Source organism: Melanerpes formicivorus, unplaced genomic scaffold (genome assembly GCF_026170545.1).
Source record: "Melanerpes formicivorus ecotype bairdi unplaced genomic scaffold, bMelFor1.0.p_v2 SCAF_1, whole genome shotgun sequence".
In the NCBI taxonomy this organism is placed as follows: Eukaryota; Metazoa; Chordata; class Aves; order Piciformes; family Picidae; genus Melanerpes; species Melanerpes formicivorus.
The window spans coordinates 67,260,620-67,284,554 of record NW_027142353.1 but is presented as its reverse complement, the minus strand read 5'-3'; the positions used below and the strand labels follow the sequence as shown (position 1 = coordinate 67,284,554).

The 23,935-nt window shown below is 43.7% G+C and overlaps 1 protein-coding gene across 1 annotated transcript in view; it reads right to left on the bottom strand.

The window, feature by feature from the left end:
• NOX4 (NADPH oxidase 4) overlaps positions 1 to 23,935 on the bottom strand; it is a 131,268-nt gene that overhangs the window by 95,959 nt on the left and 11,374 nt on the right. The window contains exons 3-9 of the mRNA XM_068145783.1: positions 21,155 to 21,265; positions 19,537 to 19,621; positions 18,487 to 18,584; positions 15,671 to 15,698; positions 12,541 to 12,613; positions 6,246 to 6,326; positions 423 to 651 (exon numbers count right to left, since the gene is read on the bottom strand). Coding sequence (XP_068001884.1) covers positions 423 to 651; positions 6,246 to 6,326; positions 12,541 to 12,613; positions 15,671 to 15,698; positions 18,487 to 18,584; positions 19,537 to 19,621; positions 21,155 to 21,265 — 705 coding nt within the window. The remainder of the gene's footprint in view (positions 1 to 422; positions 652 to 6,245; positions 6,327 to 12,540; positions 12,614 to 15,670; positions 15,699 to 18,486; positions 18,585 to 19,536; positions 19,622 to 21,154; positions 21,266 to 23,935) is intronic.

Genomic DNA, 23,935 nt, shown 5'->3' with positions numbered 1-23,935 from the left:
CACGTGGTCAAAGAGAGAACAAATGGAGTTTGATCATGTTAATCAATTACTGCCACATAACGCTCACCAAAAGGCCTTATGAATATGTTATAGAAGTGTTTGCTCCTGAGTACTACACTGCAATTTAAAGTCACATTTATAGCAAGACAAATACATCTCTTATCGTGCCACATGAAAAAGAACATCCCAGGCAATCCCTTGACATTTCTTCACCCCAGCCTATGCCCCACACTGCAATGCAGTTCAGGGTTTAACACAGATTTGGTTTTTTTTTCCCCATCAAATCTTTGAATGCCTGAAAAGGTTTTAATAATCTTTTCCATCAATAAAACATCTGGTCTGGAAAAGCAATAATTAGTGGTTATGGCTGACTGGAAGACTTGGCATGGCTTGTAATACCTGAAACGTCGGATCATACAGACCTCTGGGAAGTGTGACTGGAACTTGGGGTCCTCAGAACACACTCTCATAAAGCCATTTCCTGCAAAGGCTTCTGGTACTGCTAAGTCCTCTGGGAAAGGCTCAGTGGTATAGTCAGGCAGCAGATCTTCAAAAGCCTTTGGCACAGCCATATTTTGCTGGAGTGTTTTGTTGGGTTTAACGCAACCAGGAGGGTGTTCCTCTAAGTTGGTCTGGTACTTGAGCACTCCCCTACAGGAGAATGAAAACAGCAAAGATGTTGAAGTCACAATCAAACCCAAGCAACTTATCTTAATTTGGAGAGGGTTTTACAACCTAGTCACAGGGCTTATCTTCTGTAAGATTTTTTATTCTGCTTGCTTTCAGGACTTCCAAGGAGATTGAAGCTTTGCAACAATAGAGCCCTCTGTCACTAGAGGCAAGGTTTAACTTTTCCAGCTCACTTGGCACTCCCCCACTGAACAGCCTCAAGCTTAATACTGCTTGAAAGGAGGAAGATATTGTGGAAGCCTTGAAAAAAAAAAAATAGACTAAATAATCACACTTCCAGTTCAATCACACCCAGGCTTTTTTCACTCTGCCTCCCTACAGTCAGCAAGCTCTGGTTTTTAAGGCAGTCTGCAGCAGAAGCGGCCCAGGTTGTCAAATCCTAGACTGCAGGAGTGCTCCCACTACTTGATGTTCATCAGGTTTGCACACAACAGTGTCATTTGCTCCTTTGAGAATCACCTTGTCAAACAGACAGAAGGGAAAAATAGGACTCCTGCGTGATAGCCAAGGAACCTTTCTTGTCAAATATCTTGTGGGATCCATGCTTCTTTGTTAAGCTGAATTTAAGGTAAAACAAAGCAAGAACCTTGCAGTTGCAGCTAGAAACTAGCCAGCAGTAAGCTGAGACATTCTGAGATATCTCAACACATGAATTAATCATCAAAACCAGGGAAGAAATTATAATATTAGCAATAAAATGCCTCAAAAATTGCCTACAAATCTGGATTGGGTGACAGTGAACCCACAAGGAGGAGCATTTTAAAACACAAAACAATCTAAATGACAGCTGTACAGGATGGTGTTGGGGGGCCATAAGGCACACTGACATAATGTCAGGTAACACCCACCCTCTGAATGCTAGGCCACATCCTAAAGGCTCCTCTCAAGCACACCATCAAATAGGACACATGCTCCAGAAGAGAGAGAAATAGGACACCTGCAATACTCCCAACCTAAACAGGCTCTGAGAGGCTACTGGCAATCTTCCCTACTGGAATGCAGTCCCAACAGCTAGTAACAAGCTTCCCACAGTCAATCATGCACAGCTTGGAAGTTAAACCTGCTCACTCTAAACTCCAAATCCAGCCCCAGGAGAATCACTTGGGAAGTGTTTGTGTGCCTGCACTCACACTTCTACCTGTATGAATGGCTTGATCATGCCTGCTGCTTGCACCTGGCAGCACTGTTGGTCACTGTGTATTTGCAGGTGACAGACACCCCTGCTATTCTACTAGTTCCCTGCACCATAAATATTATGGTGCCTGATGGACACCTCTGGAAGTCACACCACGGGAGTTATTTTTCCTATCAGCCTTGTGTGCATGCCAGCCAGCTGCACCCACCCCTTCTCTGTTCTCAGAACATCCCAACAGAGGGCTGAAACTTTTCCTGGAGATATAAATAGCTGTACTGAAGACATGAGCATCCCCTCCACTCATTTCTAGTTTGTTTAAACCATTACAAACATGCTAACTGTGTGGCAAGCTGAGATGACAAAATTGCCTGTTAACAGCAACTGCAATGACTCCTATTTCTAAAGCTGTCAAGGAAAGGCAAGTTGTTTTACACATCCAAGCTCAGTTCCCAGAAAGGCTGAGTTCTGCACAGCTCTTCAGAAGCCCAAGATGTATCCTCCTACAGTTATTTAGTGCAACGCTCAAAGACAAAAAACCTCAGTGTGGATGTCAGTAAGTAGGAGGCAGACATCTTTAGCAATCAAAAAAGGGAGACAGAAAGGGTCTTTCCCATATGAAAAGTGTCCTACAGGCTGAGCAACACAGCATGCAGAGATAGATGCATGGGTATCTATCAACTTCAGTCCCAACTTCCCATCCCCAAAGCAGGAAAAAATTCACTTCTAGCTAGAACTGGGAAACATCTAGGCAGGTTTAGGCTGGATGTCAGGAAGAAGTTCTATACAGAGAGAGTGATAGTTTCATAGTTTCATAGTTTCATCCAGGGTTGGAAGGGACCACAAGGATCATCTAGTTCCAACCCCCTTGCCATGGGCAGGGACACCCTACACTAGATCAGGCTGGCCAGAGCCTCATCCAGCCTGGGCTTAAACACCCCCAGGGACAGGGCCTCGACCACCTCCCTGGACAACCCATTCCAGGGTCTCACCACTCTTATGGTGAAGAACCTCCTCCTCACATCTAGCCTGAATCTCCCCACCTCCAGCTTCATTCCATTCCCCCTAGTCCTATCACTACCTGAGATCCTGGTTGCCCATTGGAATGGGCTGCCCGGGGAGGTGGTGGAGTTGCTGTCATTGGAGGTGTTCAGGAGGAGACTTGATGGGGTGCTTGGTGCCATGGTTTAGTTGATTAGGTGGGTTGGATTGGTTGATGGGTTGGACATGATGATCTTTAAGGTCTCTTCCAACCTGGTTTATTCTATTATTCTATTCTATTATTATTCTATTCTATTTCCTGAGAGTTTCATGATGCTAAGAGAGAGGTTAATGGTTCAAGTTGTTTGTATAGAGAATTGCACTGCTTCTGTCTTATCATCCATTTGCTGCATAGTTCAAGGTGAATTGATTAAGGGGTCTTCTAAAGTTCAATATGTGGGTGGAATCCTAAGACTTTTCACCCTTTGGCAGATAAATGGCTTGACAGCACAAAGGCCTTACTCTCACTTCCCAAGGCCCAGGATAACCCATTTAATTCCACAACAATACCAAATTTGGATCAGCTGAGGATCTGGCTTCAGGGGTTTTCCATATTTCCTAGCTTCTTAGATTAGTACTAGAAACACCAGACTTTTCTTTTACACGAACTATTTTTGTTGTTGCTTTTACTGACACACAGATTAATGCAAGCAGAGATGCTCCACATCCCAATCCATTAAAATATTTGAAAGTCACACTGCAAGAAGTGTAAGAGCAAGGAAAGTCTTTGAGCATAATGCCCTACAAGGATCCCCTGAGAACATATTGCTGAAAAGTGCTTGGCTAATATAGGAATATACCCATAATAGTTTTAAACAAAACAAGTGTCCATGACTACTGGAAATTCTCAAGAGGAGAGACTCCCAATACAGATAAATCCTCACCCAATTTCCTTGCACTGTTCAGACACAGCTTGCTCTGTAGAGTAACTGCCCATGCATCTGCAGATCTCAAAGACATGTCATGCAAGAGTCATTTGGCCACCTAAATGTGGATATCTAAGCTTCCTTTAACCTCAGAAGAGATCTCCTAAATCACCCATGGAGCCTAGCAATCAATCAATGCAGATCGCTTGAACACAGATCTTAATAGCAGCAGATTAGTTGAAGCATCCCTGAAGCTCCATTGACTGTATGTATTAGAACCCATTAGACTATAATGGGAGAAAGACACTTAGAAAACATCTAGAAACCTACATTTAGGCATCTTTTAGAGTTGAACTGACTCCCACTCTCCATGACTCATTTTTCTCCCACTTCTAACTGACAGCTCTTTTAGATTCACACTGAATGACTTTCCAATTCAATACTAAGGGGGCTGTGTACAAGAAGATGCCTGTTTAATGTACTGCAGTCTTGGTTTGCAAACTTCAACCAGGATTCTTCCCTCATGAAGAAGTGGCAACACAGTTAAGCATGCAATGGGCACAGGACCATACAGTGGAGAAGATGAATTAAAACAGACATGGAAAGTGCTCCAAAGAATCACTGGAATGAATTGCCTTGGGAACTTAAAGGATATAAGTCACCAGGCATTTTCAAGAAGTTAGGCAAACACTTGCAATAATTACTTAGGAGAAGTTGATTATGCCCCAGGATACAGAGAACAGGTTAGATCTATCATCCCCAGGTATTAGCAAGAGCAGCACACAAAACAAAACCAAAACAAACCCTAAACAAACCCAAGCAACAAAACAACACCGAAACCCAACCCAAACCCAAACAACAAAACACCAAAACCCAACCCACAAAACACCAAAACCCAACCCAAACCACAAAACACCAAAACCCAACCCAAACAACACCAAAACCCAAACCCAACCCAAACAACACCAAAACCCAACCCAAACCCAAACAACAAAACACCAAAACCCAAATCAAACAACACCGAAACCCAACCCAAACAACAAAACACTGAAACCAAACACAAACAACACCAAAACCCAACCCCAAGCAACAAAACAACACCAAAACCGAACCCAACCCCAAGCAACAAAACAACACCAAAACCGAACCCAACCCCAAGCAACAAAACAACACCAAAACCGAACCCAACCCCAAGAAACAAAACAACACCAAGACCCAACCCAAAACCAAACAACACCAAAACCCAACCCAAACCCAAACAACAAAACACCAAAACCCAAACCAAACAACACCTAAACCCAACCCAACCCCAAACAACAAAACAACACCGAAACCTAACACAAACAACACCAAAACCCAACCCCAAGCAACAAAACAACACCAAAACCGAACCCAACCCCAAACAACAAAACAACACCAAAACCCAACCCAAACCACAACACATCACCCAAACCCAGCCCAAACCCAACCCAACCCCAAACAACAAAACACCAAAACCCAACCCAAACCCAAACAACAGAAGAACACAAAACCCCAAACCAACACAACAAGAAAACAATACAAAACAAAGCAACACAACAAGAAAACACCACAAAAAAACCCAACACAAGAGAAAAATAAATTAAAGTCCCCAGAGAACTGGAGTTGTGTCCAGGAATTTGTTCTGAACTGCTTACTTCACCAGATCTCAAGCTGCATCTGTATTTTTTTCCAACAGCCTATTCCTACCATGATCATGCAAGGCTTAATTACCTTTCACTGTTCACTTTAAGCAGCGGTGCTCAGTGTCCCATGGACATTCCAGCACCCCATGTTTCCACAGATGTTTGACAACACCAAGAAACAGACCTTGTTCAAATGCACCTTCCCTTGCCTATACCAACCTCTGCACCTACATCCACAAGGGAAATTTCATAGTTATTAACAGAGGCAGATTGTCACACAGCATAACTTGTGGAAGCTGCTTCACTCTGTGGCAGAGCTAGGCTTGTTTGTGCCTGACAGAGACCTGTCCATCAGATTCATGGCACATGAACACTGCTCCGAGGCTTGTGAAAACAAGAAAAAAAACCCAGCAATTTTTGTATCATAGCAATGGGAAAGACTTAACTAGGGAGAGGTTGCTCCTTCCCTTCCTTTAATAGTCAAAATGAAAGGTAGAAAGATAAATTGATGAGCAACTTTGCTTCACTTTCTCCTCTCAGAAGCCAAGCAAGAGGGGAGAGAAAAGAAACAATAATATGTTCTTGATGTCCCCCTAGAAACTGGTAAGATGGACAAAGAATAAGCTTGAAAGTGAAGAAGTTTGTGCTAGCTGGCTGTAGTAAAACACAGTTCTCCAGGCTACACTGTGAACTGTATTGAAACAAACTCCTGTTGTAAAACTAAAGAGGGTAGGCACCTTGTCAAGACATTGGCCCATTATGAACAAGCAAGCTCAGGAAAGGTAATAATCAAGAGAATTGCTCTTTCTGGTTCTCCTTCAGGTAAAGGTACAGTGCTTTCCATCTACTTACCCAGAAACATGCAGCATCAGCAGCATATAGAAGACAAAGAAAAGGTTGTGTGTGTACCAGAAGATGTCATAGTTTGAAACCCTGAAAAGAATAAACCATGGTTCAATGCTGTTCCACTGAGATGGAATCTGCTGATCAGTTGCAGATCTGTGCACACAGGGCATCGTTACACACCACACAGTCATGTAGAACCCTCAAAGCCCAGCATGTATTCCTACAGGCACACTGCAAGCCATTAAATGTTGAGAAGAACAGGTGACTGGCACACAAGCAAAAAGCTGAGAGGAAGGACATAGGAGAAGAGATCCAGCTGAAGAACTCTTCCTAAATTAGGAAAATTCACTACTCTCATATGTCCTACTTCCAGGCAGATCCTTTCAGCAAGAATAGCTCTCCAGTCTCCAGGCACAAAACTCAAACTCTTTACAGTGAGTGTCTCTTTGAGTTCTCCCTGCAGTGTTTAGCATGTCACTACTGGTACAATATACAAACAGGCAGCTTAGGCAGCAGCAGAAGGGCTGGTGGGAAAGGTAAAAGAAACTTGTGAGCATATAGAGTGGAAGGAAACAGAGGAGGAATGGGACTCAGAGCAAGGAATCAACACAAGGAGAATTTTTGGGGCAGGAGGCCACATGTGGTGGAGTTCTAGGGCTGATGGTCATGGCAGGAACAAGAACAACATTACCACTGAAAGGATCAGGAGAGGTGAAGGGGCAGAAAAAGGACTTCATAAGTAATTTGTTTGGTCTTGATTCTTTTTACATTACCTAAGAAAACATCCATCTGGAGCTGCTCTCTGTTAAGTTTGTTTTTTCTTGAGCAAAACAGTCACCAAAATAAACAACAACCAAATGGTTATGAAAATATTCTACTTCATTGCATTTGTTTCCAATACAGCACTGAGCTGCTTGCTTTCTCAAGACAGAAAAAAAGCATTTTGGTAATGAGATGCACTAAAAAAAAACCTAAAATCCAAGCAAAGGAAGTTCTGAGGAACTCAGCAACTGCAAGGGGCTCTGAACACCCTGCTCCACCATGTGATTTTTTTTTCCCCTTACTCAGCTAACACTTTTTCCTACTGAGGATGCTCAATCCCTTTCTAACTACCCACTCCCTTCTATGCATTTCCATGCAGTCACTGCACCTGTAAGGAGTTGTGGGAGTGAACATCAGCAGGATGAAAGCAAAGGATGATGGTGTGGGGAGTGGAAGCACAATGGGAAGGCACAAAGAAAATAACATTCACCCCCAGACGGAAAACAGGCCTTGGAGCTCTGGTTTAATCTGGGATCTTACTACAGTACCAAATGCTTCACAGTGAATTAATTTGCATTGAATCTGGAGCACTTTTTTTTGTTGTTTTTCTTTTCTCAGAATTAGGCAATAATTCAAAATTCCAGTGGTGGAAAGGCAATCCCAGCTTCTGATGTGTCGTTTTCAACAGCTGATTATTACTGATTAACATTGCTGTATGCTTCTTATGTCTAATGTCAGCTTCCCACCAGTTAAATATTTTATTCTCCTATCAGCATTCCTGCAGATACCACTACCCTAAAATCCTGATTCCTCACTTGTAGGAAGTTCCCTTAACTGTAATCAAGTTCCCCCAACTTCCCCTCCTTCAATTAAAAGGATGTAGACCCTTGAACCTCTTGCCAAGAAGCATACTTTCAATGTTTTACATTATGTATTTCTTACCTGTAGTCATCCTAAACTGTGCATCCTACAGATAAAAACAGTATTCTAACATACCAAATAACAGAACAGAACAGAACAGAAGAGAATAGAATAGACCAGACCAACCCATCATCCAACACCACCTAATCTTCCTACTGTTACATATATTTGTATAGTTCTGTAGAACATTTACTTACTTTACCTTCTTGTTAGGCCTTAAACTAGGCATTATTCACAGAAGGAATGCATTTCTTAGGAATGCAAAGTCCTGAAGATTTTGGTTAGCCTGCTTGAGACATTTTCAGGTGAAGATTTGCAAGAGTGGGATGGAGGGATGGAGAGAGGGATGGAGGGAGTGATGGATGTGTGGGTGGGTGGATGGATAGATGGGTGGGTGGCTGGCTGGCTGGCTGGGTTGGTGGATGGATAGATGGATGAATGGATGGATGGATGGATGAGTGGGTGGCTGGCTGGGTGGATGGATGGATGGATGAGTGGGTGGCTGGCTGGGTGGTTGGATGGATGGATGGATGAGTGGGTGGCTGGCTGGCTGGCTGGGTGGATGGATGGATGGATGGATGGGTGGATGAGTGGGTGGATAGATGGGTGGCTGGATGGATGGAGGGATGGATAGATGGATGGAGGGATGGATGGAGGGATGAGTGTATGGATGGAGGGATGAGATTGAAGACTGAAATAATTGGTTACAAAGAGAGCTGGCATTGGAGCAGCTTATTTAGATGGTTTAGTTGTTTAGGTGGGTTGGATTGGTTGATGATCTTGAAGGTCTCTTCCAACCTGGTTTATTATTATTATTATTATATTTTAATGTTCCTTTAAGTTCATGGCTTCCAAAGTATTGTGATCAATGGTACTCTTAAAACCCACGAATGTGAAAGTTGGCAGACAGGTCAACACTTCTTCACAAGACTTATTGCAATTTCCAATAAATTCATAACCCTTACTGAAGAAAACAAAACAAAACCTAATGAGTAAAAAATGTTGGTCCAATTCTTGGGTATGACATGGCAAAAATTTAGACAAGTTTTCAAACCATACTCACTTTCCCCTTCTAAAACAAGAGCAGCTAACTCAATCTTCCCAATACTTATTCACACAGTTTACTGAACAAGGGAAGGCATGAAGCTAGCAGGAGAATCATGCATAGAAAAAATTCAGGAAGAACAGATGAAGGAAAAAAATGATTAAGGAGATCACTGTGAAAGATTAGGGCTGAAATCCAAGAGAGTACAATACTCTCTGAAATGCTTTTTTTGCAGCCCAGCTTCTGACAGGCAGTGAACATGGACAATTAATTTTCCTAAGACTGCAGCATGAGCTTAGCCATCATAGGGCAGACGAGAATCCACAGGGGATGAGTTTGAAAAGGGACAGAAAGATGCACACAGAAGCTCATTTCCTTACTATAACACACAGTAAGGACAAGCTTGAGCTACATGCCTGAGGGAGAAGCCAGGATACAATTTCTAAATCAGAACTGCTGCTAGAGCACCAGAAGATGCAGATCTCTTAAGAATATTATTAGAATATTAGAATAAACCAAACCAGGTTGGAAGAGACCTTCAAGATCATCGTGTCCAACCCATCAACCAATCTAACCCACCCAAACAGCTAACCCATGGCACCAAGCACCCCATCAAGTCTCCTTCTGAACACCTTCAATGACGGCGACTCCACCACCTCCCCGGGCAGCCCATTCCAATGGGCAATCACTCTCTCTGTATAGAACTCCTTCCTAACATCCAACCTAAACCTCCCCTGGCGCAGCCTGAGACTGTGTCCTCTTGTTCTGGTGCTGGCTGCCTGGGGGAAGAGACCATCATCCGCCTGTCTACAACCTCCCTTCAGGTAGTTGTAGAGAGTGATAAGGTCACCCCTGAGCCTCCTCTTCTCCAGGCTGAGCAACCCCAGCTCCCTCAGCCTCTCCTCACAGGGCTGTGTTCCAAACCCCTCACCAACTTTGTTGCTCTTCTCTGGACTCATTCCAGCAAGTCAACCTCCTTCCTAAACTGAGGGGCCCAGAACTGGACACAGGACTCGAGGTGTGGCCTAACCAGTGCAGTGTACAGGGGCAGAATGACCTCCCTGCTCCTGCTGGCCACACTGTTCCTGAGGCAGGCCAGGATGCCATTGGCCTTCTTGGCTGCCTGGGCACACTGCAGGCTCATGTTCAGCCTCCCATCAACCAGCACCCCCAGGTCCCTCTCTGCCTGGCTGCTCTCCAGCCACTCTGACCCCAGCCTGTAGCACTGCATGGGGTTGTTGTGGCCAATGTGCAGAATCCGGCACTTGGATGTGTTCAATCTCATGCCGTTGGATTCTGCCCATCTAAGGGCTTTGGTTCTGCTGGCTAGGTGGCAGAAAGAAGGAAAAGCATGGGCACTTACAATAATCCAAGAAGCAAATAACAGGCATGTAAATTCAGAAGCTGCAAATCTTTGCTGCATGAACCCAAACATTATTATTTCCAAGAATATGCTTACAACTACACATGTGTTCCCAGCTTTCCCAGGCACTAATAAATACTGGGTTGGGGTTATTTTTGTTTGGGTGTTTTTAATTTAATTTATCATGGCCTTGTAGCAAACAGGACTTTGTTCTGGCTCCCTGCTGCAGAGTGAAGCAATTGCTTTAGTTTTCCACCTTCCCCAAACTGCCTTTCCTTTGCAAGCAGAGCCATCTGTGCGGACTACGTAGTGTGCAGCCACGGCTGATACGCCTGATCCTGGACTGCTGCAGCCTACAGTGCCTCACACAGGTCTCAACCCTGGAAGCACCTCTGTCTGAAAGAAGTGAGCAAACATTTGCTGAAATAATTTCCTGAGTCAGTGCTTGATAACATTGCTGCTCAGGGAAGACAGATTAGTGCCGGAGAGTTCAAAACCACGTATCTAGCACACATCAGTGGAGCACCATTAACCTTTCAAGATAGGGAATGGAAGTATCCCTCAGTGTTTGCAGAACTGAGATGATGTATTTACATAATCAGTCTTTGAATTCATCAGAGACTGCTATAAAAAATAAAGAGTTATTTTAATATGGTTTGACTGCAGAATCCAAGCCTTAAAAAGGCTGCAATGCTGAGTGAGATCCTCCAAGGTACTAGTCACTCAAATGTCCTATCATATGTGTTCAATTACATCAGGGCAGAATGGGAATGGTTAGAGGACCAAACATTTAGAGATCCCAGCAGCTACTCTGAGCCAATACTGCATTCATGTTTTAAATTAAATAGAAATTAAATTACATTTGCATTTTAAATTTAAAAGGGTGCTGCACTTTGGCCACAACAACCCCAGGCAGTGCTACAGGCTGGGGTCAGGGTGGCTGGGGTAAGGCAGAAACGGATCTGGGGGTCCTGATTGACAGTAAGTTGAACATGAGCCAGCAGTGTGCCCAGGTGGCCAAGAAGGCCAATGGCATCCTGGCCTGCATCAGAAATAGTGTGGCCAGCAGGAGCAGGGAAGTCATTCCGCCCCTGTACTCAGCACTGGTTAGGCCACACCTTGAGTCCTGTGTTCAGTTCTGAGCCACTTAATTTAAGAAGGATATTGAGATACTTGAAGGTGTCCAGAGAAGGGCAACAAAGCTGGGGAGAGGGCTGGAGCACAGCCCTGTGAGGAGAGGCTGAGGGAGCTGGGGTTGCTTAGCCTGGAGAAGAGGAGGCTCAGGAGAGACCTTCTTGCTCTCTACAACTACCTGAAGGGAGGTTGTAGCCAGGAGGGGGTTGGTCTTTTCTTCCAGGCAACCAGCACCAGGACAAGAGGACACAGTCTCAAGCTGTGCCAGGGGAGGTTTAGGCTGGAGGTGAGGAGAAAGTTCTTCACTGAGACAGTTGTCAGACATTGGAATGTGCTGCCCAGGGAGGTGGTGGAGTCACCACCCTGGAGGTGTTCAAGAGGGGATTGGACGTGGCACTTGAAGCCATGGTTTAGTTAGTCCTGAGGTGTTGGGTGACAGGTTGGACTTGATGATCTCTGAGGTCTTTTCCAACCTTATTGATTCTGTGATTCTAAATTACAACCAAAATTGAAAAGAGTTTCTCTGACAAGCAGAAGCAGAGCTTTCCAAACCAATCAAAAAGGCAACATTCCACTTCAGTAGCAGAGTTCTGTTTTGGTTTCCTTTTCTGCAATGAATCCTTTGTTGACAGAATTTTGCAGTCTGTTACAATTAATTGGTGAAAATAATGAAGACAAAGATATCATCTCATTTTACTTCAAGCAGAGTTAATTGGTGCATCAAACAGAACTTTGCATATGCTTAGTTTACTGCCTCCCTGCACCAAAAGGAAAAAGACATATTTGCCTTTTTCAAGTTGTAGGCTTTTAACTAAGCACACTCCTCAAACTACTTTTTTTTCTCTGAAACCCATTTAACCAGCTTTTGTAACTTTTTGAATGCAAAATGCACTGTGCTAATTCAGCTACAAGAGAGGTTAAAAAGGAAAATAGGACAGAAGAAAGCTGGTATTTTTAACACTCCTTCAAATACTTCTTGCCTCATATGACATTTACTCTTCATTCCTTCTAATCAGTAGGAGAATATAATTAGTCAAATGGCATTTTTTCAGCATAATGATAGGATTAGGTCTTACCTGATGGCATATGTAGAAGCTGTACACATCAGGAATAACACTAGCACCATAATGACTCCAGTCAGACCTGGAACTAAAAGGGACACAAGGCAGCTTGTATTTGAACTGTCAGAAGGAATCCTTGCCTCCTATGACCCTTTCAGAAAGTGGAAGTTATCAGACAAACAAATCATGATTCAATCAAACTGTTGCAGACACAATGTTGTGAAGACACTTCTTGCATCAAACTAAGATAGGAAGCAGAGAGGCCTGAATGTGTCCAGAGGAGGGCAATGAGGCTGGGGAGAGGCCTGGAGCACAGCCCTGTGAGGAGAGGCTGAGGGAGCTGGGGTTGCTTAGCCTGGAGAAGAGGAGGCTCAGGGGAGACCTTCTTGCTCTCTACAACTACCTGAAGGGAGGTTGTAGCCAGGAGGGAGTTGGTCTCTTCTCTCAGGCAACCAGCACCAGAACAAGAGGACACAGTCTCAAGCTGCACCAGGGGAGGTTTAGGCTGGATGTTAGAAAGAAATTCTTCCCAGAAAGAGAGATTGGCCATTGGGATGTGCTGCCCAGGGAGGTGGTGGAGTCACCATCACTAGAGGTGTTTAAAAAGAGCCTGGATGAGGCACTTGGTGCCATGGTTGAGTTGATTAGATGGTGTTGGGTGATAGGTTGGACTTCATGACCTTAAAGGTCTTTTCCAACCTGGTTAATTCTGTTCTATTCTAATGGTCTGGGCTTCTTTACAGAATCATGTCCTATTGATAAAGAATAGGTTTGGTTTTTTTTTTAACAACTTATTGTGATTTTAGACTCTTCAGCAACAAAGAGAATTTCAAATCTTTTTACAAGCATCTCAATATCCACTTGGTTGCAAAGTTCAGTACTAAAAATCTGATGCATCCCAAATCACTCCTGCAGGAAAACATCCTTGTCCTACAATCAATGGGAGCTTTGTCATGGACTGCATAAGAAAATGTTGTCCCTTGGGTTGCACTTTAAAACAGTTGCAATAAAAAATGTGCATTCTTCCCCTTGCCTCCTTCTCCATTTTTCTTTCTTAATCTCTCTCGATATGTAGAGTGCAATCAATCTCTCCTCTGACACAAATACTTCCAACCTAATTGCAGCACCACACTTGATCCAGCTTCTCACACTATCTCTCAAGCCACAGGTCACCTTTAAATCCAATTCTTCAATTCCCCTCTTGATCAAACTGCAAAACTCACAACCTTGCTCCAGTTCATCAGTGCATTTTTAGTATTTCTGCTTCTCCCTGTCCTTCTCCCTCTCTTCCTCCACAACTATAATGTTGAATACTTGTTCCTCCAACAGCTAGCCTCACACAAGAAGGTTCTTTCCTGACTGATCTGAAAGAAGGTTGTAGCCAGGCGGGGTTTGGTCTCTTCTCCCAGGCAGCCAGCAACAGAACAAGAGGACACAGTCTCAAGCTGTGCCAGGGGAAGTTTAGGCTGGAGGTGAGGAGAAAGTTCTTCCCAGAAAGAGAGATTGGCCATTGGGATGTGCTGCCCAGGGAGGTGGTGGAGTCACCATCACTGGAGGTATTCAGGAGGGGACTGGACGTGGCACTTGAAGCCATGGTTTAGTTAGTCATGAGGGTTTGGTGATAGGTTGGCCTTGATCTCTGAGATCTTTTCCAACCTTGTTGATTCTGTGTTCTTTGACTATAAATCCTCCCTGTTCCTCATTCCTTCTCTTCACTGTGTCAAAAACATGAATAAAAATCTGCCAGTAAATCTAGTCCTGAACTGCTGGGACGAGAGCATTTTTTGGGCATAACTGCACAGCTCCTGGTACAGCAAAATCCTGGTCCCTGCCCTGGCACTTCCACAGCACAAAATATAAATGCTAATTACCATTTGTTAGCCTAGGGAGTGATCTGAGTAATTATAAATTGAAGGTGACTTGGAATCCCTGCTTTTCATGACAATGTGCTCAGTGTGCTCAGCTAGAAGGCCAGTCTCATCCTGGACTGCATCAAAAGAAGGGTGGCCAGCAGGTCACAGACAGGGGATTCTGACATTCTGCTCTGATGAGGCCTCACCTGGATTACTTTGTCCTGCTATGGGACACCAAACACAAGAAAGGACATGGACCTACTGGAGTGGGCCCAGAGGAGGACCATGAAGATGATCAGAGGGTTTGAGCACCTCTCCTATGAAGACAAGCTGAAAGAATTGGGGCTGAACAAGAAAGCTCCACAGAGATATTACAACTATGTTTCAATATCTTAAGGGGACCTACAGAAGGCTGGGGAAGGACTGTTTAGAAGAGCTTCTATCAATAGGACAAGGAGCAATGCTTTTTAACTGAAGCAGGGTAGATATGGGTTAGACATAAGAAGGAAGTTCTTTACAATGAGAGTGGTGAAATACTGGAACAGCTTGCCCAGGGATGTGTCCCTGGAGATACTCAGGATCAGACTTGGGCAGCCTGATCTAGTTGGAGGTGTCCCTGCTCATTGTGGGGGGCTGAACAAGATGACCACTGAGGGTCCCTTTCAACCCAGTGCAATCCTTCCTTTGGACCTTGCCCTAAATGCTACCAAGTTGGGATTTCTGCACTTGATCTAAGTAAGAATGGCAAAGGAAGATGATATCAGAATGCACCCTCACCTGCTTGTGAAGCACTACAGCTCAGTCTTGTGCCTGTCCCTCCACACCCAAACATTGCTCCTTTCTACATTCCTGCACCAGAAATGTCTTACCTTACTTACTCTTCATGAGTGCTGAAGCCTGACTCCTAGATGGCTCTGAAGTGGAACCAACTCTTAAACAAAGCAGCTGAAGCAGGAAGAGCACTTTTCTGTTGTTTCTTTTTCTAGAGCTTGGATCATTTAGAAACTTGGGTTTAGCACTATGCAGAATCTCTGTTTGAAACTGATTATTTTCCACTGACTCATCTGTGCAACAACAGCTTTGAAGATGCTGCTCATCCTACCTCAGGGCTTATGTAACTCCTCCCTCCTGACTATTGGATAAGCAAACCCAGGTTATATTAACACAAATAACACATCTCAACCTAACTGAGATACAACAAATGGAGCATGCAAACACAGGATCAAAATGTTTTGTCTGGAGAGTGATGATGAGAAGCAGCAAACTCTCACACAGTTTTGCAACAGACTTACCAGTAGCAAAAAGCAGTTTCCTTGGGTCCTGGAAAAACAAGACAGGGGAAAACATTAATAAAATCAGTATGTGATTTTGTATCTACATGACTAAACATAGAATAGAATCATAGAATCACTAAGGCTGGAAGAGACCTCAAAGATCATCAAGTCCAACGTGGCACCCAAGATCTCATGACTACAAACCATGGCACCAAGTGCCACATCCAATCCCCTCTTGAACACCTCCAGGGATGGTGACTCCACCACCTCCCTGGGCAGCACATTCCAATGGCTAACAACTCTCTCTGGGAAGAACTTCCTCCTCACCTCCAGCCTAAACCTCCCCTGGCACAGCTTGAGACTGTGTCCTCTTGTTCTGGTGCTGGCAGCCTGGGAGAAGAGACCAACCCCCACCTGGCTACAACCACCCTTCAGGCAGTTGTAGAGAGCAAGAAGGTCTCCCCTGAGCCTCCTCTTCTCCAGGCTAAACAATCCCATGTAATAATGATAAACAGCTCACAAAGGTCATACACTTGAAGGCATAAGCAATCTCTAAATCCAGGTGCAGGAATGGATTTAGGATGTGGTTTACACTTTTGTTTACATTGACAGTAATTCAACACAAACTCAACCTAATTTAGCCTTTGCATTCTCCATACAAAGACACTTCTGGTCTGCTATGAAAAACTGAGATCTAGGTAATTTTACAGATAATGATTTTTGAAAGCTTAAGTTTATTCAGTTACCTCATACCTTTGGGAGGATAGAGGGGAGCAGGAGAGAGATTAAATGAAAGACAAGCATTTTACTGCCAGTTATACCCCCAGGAGATCTGCACTGGACTCTAGTGAAGCAAGGCTGAACACAAAGGAGCTAGCAATACAACAAGAGATGTTCCTCACTTTAAGAAGGACATTGAGACACTTGAATGTGTCCAGAGAAGGGCAACGAGGCTGGGGAGAGGTCTGGAGCACAGCCCTGTGAGGAGAGGCTGAGGGAGCTGGGGTTGCTTAGCCTGGAGAAGAGGAGGCTCAGGGGAGACCTTCTTGCTCTCTACAACTCCCTGAAGGGAGGTTGTAGACAGGTGGGGGTTGGTCTCTTCTCCCAGGCAACCAGCACCAGAACAAGAGGACACAGTCTCAAGCTGTGCCAAGGGAGGTTTAGGCTGGATGATAGGAAGAGGTTCTTCATAGAAAGAAAGATTGGCCCTTGGAATGTGCTGCCCAGGGAGGTGGTGGAGTCACCACCCCTAGAGGTGTTCAAGAGGGGATTGGATGTGGCACTTGAAGCCATGGTTTAGTTAGCCATGAGGTGCTGGGTGCTAGGTTGGACTTGATGATCTCTGAGGTCTTTTCCAACCTTGTTGATCCTACGATTCTATGATTCCTGTGTCCTTCACTACACGTGAGAGGAAGAGGACATATGTCAAGCTCAGAGGAGACTGCCTCACTTCCCCTGAGTCCTGTCCTGTGCCTCAAGAGGTTTTGGTTTTGTTTTCATTGCAAAGTAAACATTTTTTTCTGCAAGTTGCAGTAGAGCACAGTGAAGAGAGCTGACCAAACCTCATGTTGGTCAGGAAAAATGCAGCATCTCTCTCACTGCCTTTGTCTGTGTCCAGATGTGCGTACCCGTGTGCAGAAGATGACAGCAACATCCAGACATCCACCACCACCATTTCAAAACAGGCTTAACTGGAATTCAAGCACAAAGGCTCAAGAGCTAGTAGGGTACCTAAACTCCTGGAGGGTTTGATCCTAGCTACTAAAAACTTCTTGTTACCAATTTTCTGCTGCAAAATTTCTAAGGCTGCTCAGTACAGAGGCTGCCATGCACACCCTGCCACGATTTTGCCTGGGGCAAGCTCCTGCTAATGTTCCTGATGAGGGAAAGACTATCAGACCACTCCTAACACATGCAGACACTCCAATCTCAGCACAGTAGTTGGTGTTGGCATGTCTGTCTGCCACAGAATAGCTCAGTGATTAGATCATTCACCCAGGGAATGGAAGACCTTGGTTGCTGGTCCTTGTGAGCCTGGGCTGAATCAAGCACTCCATTTCCAGGAAAGGATGCAGCTGGGACAGGGTCATTCTAAATCTTTCCTAATGAAGTTGGTAGAAAAGTAATGCAGACTTGTAAAGAGTAGGAAAATAAACAAGGTAGAAGTTCATTGTAAGCCAAAGAAGAAAGAGTTCTGGACTCTGGTCTTACTCCTAAAATCTGAAACTCTCTCTCCAGTGCCAAATGCATAAGAAGCACCTGGAGGTGGGGCTAGGGATGTGCACCACATTCAGAGAAGTCATGCAAACCACGTATTTCCTAAGCAGAAAGCAGCATCCAGCCTAGATCATGCAGGTAACTAGCTCCACTCAGCAGATATACTCCAGTTTCCACTGCAGTTTAAAAAGGTAAAACCAGTCCCAAATCTCCCTGTCCTCGAATGCCCAGTGTACATCACAGAGCACTGCAGCCTAAACAGCACAAATGCAGAACATGTTTTCCCAAACAGCAGCAGAACTGTCTCAGCCAGGCCCACCTAATAAACACAGAGAAGCAGAGGAAAAGCAAAGCGGGGTGCAGGGTGAAAGGCCTCGATGACAGCATTCTCCACCTCACAATCCAACAGCACTGAATCCTGCTGGCTGAAACAGAAAGCGCTTGCTAGGTGATTTGTCCAGAGAAAAGCAGCAAAATCCTCAGCAATGCACATGATGCTGAGCTTTCAGTGCACAGAACAGCAGCACTGTGCAGAGCAAATGACAGATCAACATACAAATAACCACCTATTTAAACTATCTATTTGAAAGTAGCCTACGAAAGGACAGCTGGCTCACCTCACCACGGTAATTCGCTGCATTTAGTGCCTGAAAGTCTTCATTGTAGTTCTCAGAGAAATTCAGAGCATTCACCAGATGAGCAGCAACATGCAAGACTGCAAACAAAAAATAGAACAGCTGAGATCTATCAACAAGAGGTAGATGTTCCCCTGAAGCAAAGTGGCTACCCAGATGCCAAGCTATCACCTGCACCAGGCTCTAAGAATTCCTTACCTAAAATAAATCAAGCTGTGGCTATTAATGACAGCAAGCTCTTATGTATTTTAAGATTGAGTCTTTTTAGCATCACAGCAATCATTCCTGTACTACAATGCTTCATCTGGGAGGCAACATTCAAAGAGTGTCCCTTCTTCACAGTACTGGGTGTTTCTCTATACTGCTTTGTCTTCTGCAGTTAAGCCTGCAGCACCCTGCTTCTTCACTCAAATTCCTTAGGCAATGTGGAGGGTCACAGATTTTGACCTGGTCTCATATACCTCTCCTTTTAGAAACTGGAGTTTGAAGGAATTTAAAGCTTGGCATTAGAATGTAAGCCCAAGAAGGTCCTTTCCAACCTGGTCTGGTCTGGTCTATTCTATTCTATTCTATTCTATTCTATTCTATTCTATTCTATTCTATTCTATTCTATTCTATTCTATTCTATTCTATTCTACTCTACTCTACTCTACTCTACTCTATTCTATTCTATTCTATTCTATTCTACTCTACTCTATTCTATTCTATTCTATTCTATTCATTTCTATTCATTTCTCTTCTATTCTATTCATTTCCATCCTATCCTATCCTATCCTATCCTATCCTATCCTATCCTATCCTATCCTATCCTATCCTATCCTATCCTATCCTATCCTATCCTATCCTATCCTACTGTATACAAGAAAAATGAACCAAAACCCGCATACCTCCAAGCAAGCACTCACAATGTAAGGCAGGGAAGTACAGAGCAAGACTACCCCCAAATGTACTGTACAAGAAAAACCACAAAGCACAGCCTGAGTGCTGTTTCCCACACAAGCTGCTGCTCAGCTCAGCACAGCAATCTCTTACCTGAGAAGATGCAGATTGTGGCACCGCACGTCACGTGGAAAGTTTTACTTTTATCTAGCAGCCTTCTGGTTTTCTTGCTGGCAACCTAACAAGAGAAGAATTTAAGCAATTTCTCCCCTAAGTTAAAGCAAAGAGAAAAAGAAGCACTGACAGCAAGTGAGGTGACCTAAGAGCAGCTTCAGCTTTTACTAGATTTGACACCCTTGCAAACACAGCACCTAAATTAAAAACCCACAGGGCTGTGTCAACGAACCCATTTTGAGGTCTTAATCAGGAAATTACAGTTGGGTCTGGTACACAAGCTGTCAAGAGCAAATTAAGCAATGTCCTTCCTGGCCTTAAAATGAAGGAATTCCAGCACTAATCATTGTAGGCATCACTGAATCTGTAGTGAGAAGGATTGGTGGGAAAGGTATCCTCGTACACGTACACGGATCCATAGGCATTGTGGTGGTGGGTTCAGGCTGTGCCTTTAAAATTCAGTTACAGATTTCAAGCAGAAAAGTAGAAAAATATAAATCAATCACTATTGGGTGTGAAAAGGAAAACAAAAGATTGTTCTAAGCAAATTCATTGGGTAAATATCTAGAACAAGAGGAGCTGTACCATAACAATTCTTCCCTTTTCTCTTCTCTTCTGATCTCTGGCTGCTTTTCCTTCACTCAGGAGAGATAACCTGCTTATCAGCTGGCTTTGGCTAAGTCTAAATTCTCTGCTCCTTTCTCTTGTCCCTTTTGTACAGGGGGGTAAAGGGGGGTAGGGAGGGAGAAGCTGGTATCTTCCCCTGCTCCTTGGCCAGGGGGGTCCTTGTGCTGTTTATTAATTGTAAACATCTGTATCATATTGTACATCCTGGATATTTTGTACCTATTCATTGCATCCCATTGCAGAGGGTAGATTCTGCTTGCAAATACAGCTCCATTTGCTTCTAACTGAGCTGGTCTGGCAAAGTTAATGCTGGGGGGGGGCAGCTTCAACCCACCACAGGCATCAAATCTGATAGGTACTGTCACACGATGAACAGAACTCACAAGCTCAATTTTCAAACATCTAAAACCCACAGATGTTCCTCAAAAGTATTATTTATAGTTCTGTAAAAGCCACTGGCAAATCACAAGAAAGCTAAACCATCACTTACTGAATGCTGGTACAGAAAACAAATTCTCCTAACTTTGCAAGAGCTATTTTTCCTCCCATGACAGCAAATACATCAGCTTGGGTATTTTTATTCAAAGCTCTATCATCTGCAGTACGACACTCCTGGTCATGCCGAGAAAACCTTCCAGGAAGCAGTAGAGAGAGGAGAGCTGTCTTTCATATTATAGTTGGGAAACCTGGAGAAGACTGTCTGGCTACAGTTTCACAGCAACTCTCTAGCCTTCAAAAATGCACTGAAGAAGCTTCCTTACAACAGGTCCAATCAAACCAGAGAACGTCAGCTAATGCACGGGCTTCAAAGGAGCCACGAATCCAGTGGCTGAGTGCCTGATACTTGCACCATGCAGGCACGTACTGTATAATTAACAGGGATACAACAGGGTTTTTTTCCTATTGTTTTTAGACTGAACAGATACCAGGACCACCTCCTCAGCTGCTGCTTTCTGAGGACAGTACTTACCTTCTGAGATCCTCGCAGGAAGGCCAAGAGAACACGGCACATCGGCAGAAGGACCAGGCAGCAGTTGAGGTTGAGGACAGATGCCGAAGCTCTGCTAATACACAATCCTAGCTGAACAAACATAGCAAGAGTTACAAGGAGAAAAGGCCCTCTCTCTAATGGTTCAGGTGTCAGTATTCAACCTCATTTTTCTCTAGAATACAGAATTAACCAGGCTGGAAAAGACCTTTGAGATCATCAAGTCCAACCTATCACCCAACACCATCTGATCAACTAAACCATGGCACCAAGTGCCTCATCCAGTCTCTTCTTAAACACCTCCAGTGATGGTGACTCCACCACCTCCTTGGCCAATCTTTGGTTTCTCTGCTGTGAAACCAAGCAGTTCCCATTCAGAATAGTGGAGTTTAGAACAGAACAGCATTGGAATGGAATGGAATGGAATGGAATGGAATGGAATGGAATGGAATGGAATGGAATGGAATGGAATGGAATGGAATAGAATAGAATAGAATAGAATAGAATAGAATAGAATAGAATAGAATAGAATAGAATAGAATAGAATAGAATAGAATAGACCAGGTTGGAAGAGACCTTCAAGATCATCTTATCCAACCCATCATCCAACACCACCTAATCAACTAAACCATGCAACCAAGCACCAAGCATGATGCATTTTACATGTTCTGGATAAAACCCTTCTACACAGAGGGGAAAACCTCTCAGAGGGAAACAGCTCTCACCTTTGCATCAAAAAGTTATCCAAAGTTAAATTTGTCAGGAACAATGTCAGCCAATGACAACTTTATACTGAAAGGACCAATACCCTCATCAGTGCTCAAAGCCACACGGAACAAAACATATCTGAGACAACAGTAAGTGTCCAGCAAAAAATTACCTGGAAGGTTCAACAGGCATAATTGAATGAGAAAAAGGGTTAAATGCTATGAAGACACTGGACAGCCATTTAAGTAAAGTGTAATGATTTTTCTGGTAAACAATCCAGGAGAAAGAAGCCCTTTAAAATATTGATTCAATGAAAGTGAAATGATAACATTGTCTCAGGGGCCGTCAGGGAGCTCTCCCAGGACTCCTGCTCCATTCACACTATGCAGCACCGTATTTGGACCTAAAGAAAGAAGCTTTTCTTCCTCTTAACTACTCAACAGCTGGGAACTATAATGAAATCTAATTTCACTAATGCTTTCACTGGTATATTTGGAACTTACATAATTAGAACAAAAACACTTGTCAAACAGATGAGCAAAGCAGAGGGTAATGTCATAACCCTGTATTTTTTAATCTTATTATATTCTCCCATTCAGTTAGGGGTTTTAAAACGTTAGCAAAATGTCATTGTTCCCCTAGTTATGAGGTTGAATTACCACTTTGCTAGGTTATATAAAAGATGCTTTTAGACTGTCAACAGATTTCTGGAATGATATTTCTCACAATGTTCTCTCAACCCCAAGTTTTTCAACTCCTGAAGAAATTAATAAAGAGCCATTATAATATTATAAGATAACTCCAACACTGCAGAGGCATGCAAATGATGGGAGCAGGTACAAAAGAGAACAGAACAGAATGAAGCAGGTTGGAAAAGACCTTTGAGATCATCCAGTCCAACCTATCACCCAACACCATCTAATCAACTAAACCATGGCACCAGTCTAATAAAAAATACAAGATTTATTACTTCTTCAAAATGAAAGATCAAAACTGCCTGCTCTCACAGTAAAATAACAGCCGTGTACCTGAACTTCCCTGCAGTACATCCGGGCACAAAAGCAGTAGGCAAACAGAACGTAGAGATGTTTAATCATAGAATCAGTGAGGTTGGAAGAGACCTCAAAGATCATCAAGTCCAACCTGTCATCCAAGACCTCATGACTACTAAACCATGGCACCAAGTGCCACGTTCAATCCCCTCTTGAACACCTCCAGGGATGGTGACTCCATCACCTCCCTGGGCAGCACATTCCAATGGCTAACAACTCTCTCTGGGAAGAACTTTCTCCTCACCTCAAGCCTAAACTTCCCCTAGCGCAGCTTGAGACTGTGGCTGAAGCATCTAGGTCTCCTCTGAAACCCCATTTTTCTTCTGACTACTTTAGATTATTTATCTAGACCTGAGTGGTAGGGACATTGACCAGATTCCATAGAATAAAGCAGTCATAAGGGCACCTTCTCTTAACAGTTCTCCATGAGAAGTGGAATGGAATGGAATGGAATGGAATGGAATGGAATAGAATAGAATAGAATAGAATAGAATAGAATAGAATAGAATAGAATAGAATAGAATAGAATAGAATAGAATAGAATAGAATAGAATAGAATAGAATAGACCGGACCAGACCAGACCAGGTTGGAAAAGACCTTTGAGATCATCAAGCCTAACCTATCACCCAGCACCATCTGATCAGCTAAACCATGGCACTAAGTGCCTCATCCAGTCTCTTCTTAAACATTTCCAGTGATGGTGACTCCACCACCTCCTCAGGCTCCCTTGCTTCTATTTCATCTGTTACTTCACACTCTGTTTACAAGCACAATGTGAGACCATTCTTTTTACATTCCCACCGTATGTCATGTTCTTCTGATTTTAAACATCTCTCCTGACCCCTCTGGAATCTCCCAACTGATTCAGAGCCCATGATGAATACAGTTGACCACCAGCTACAATGGCCACAGCCTTAGCAACTGATCTGAGACTTTAGATTGGAATGGAATGGAATGGAATGGAATGGAATGGAATGGAATGGAATGGAATGGAATGGAATG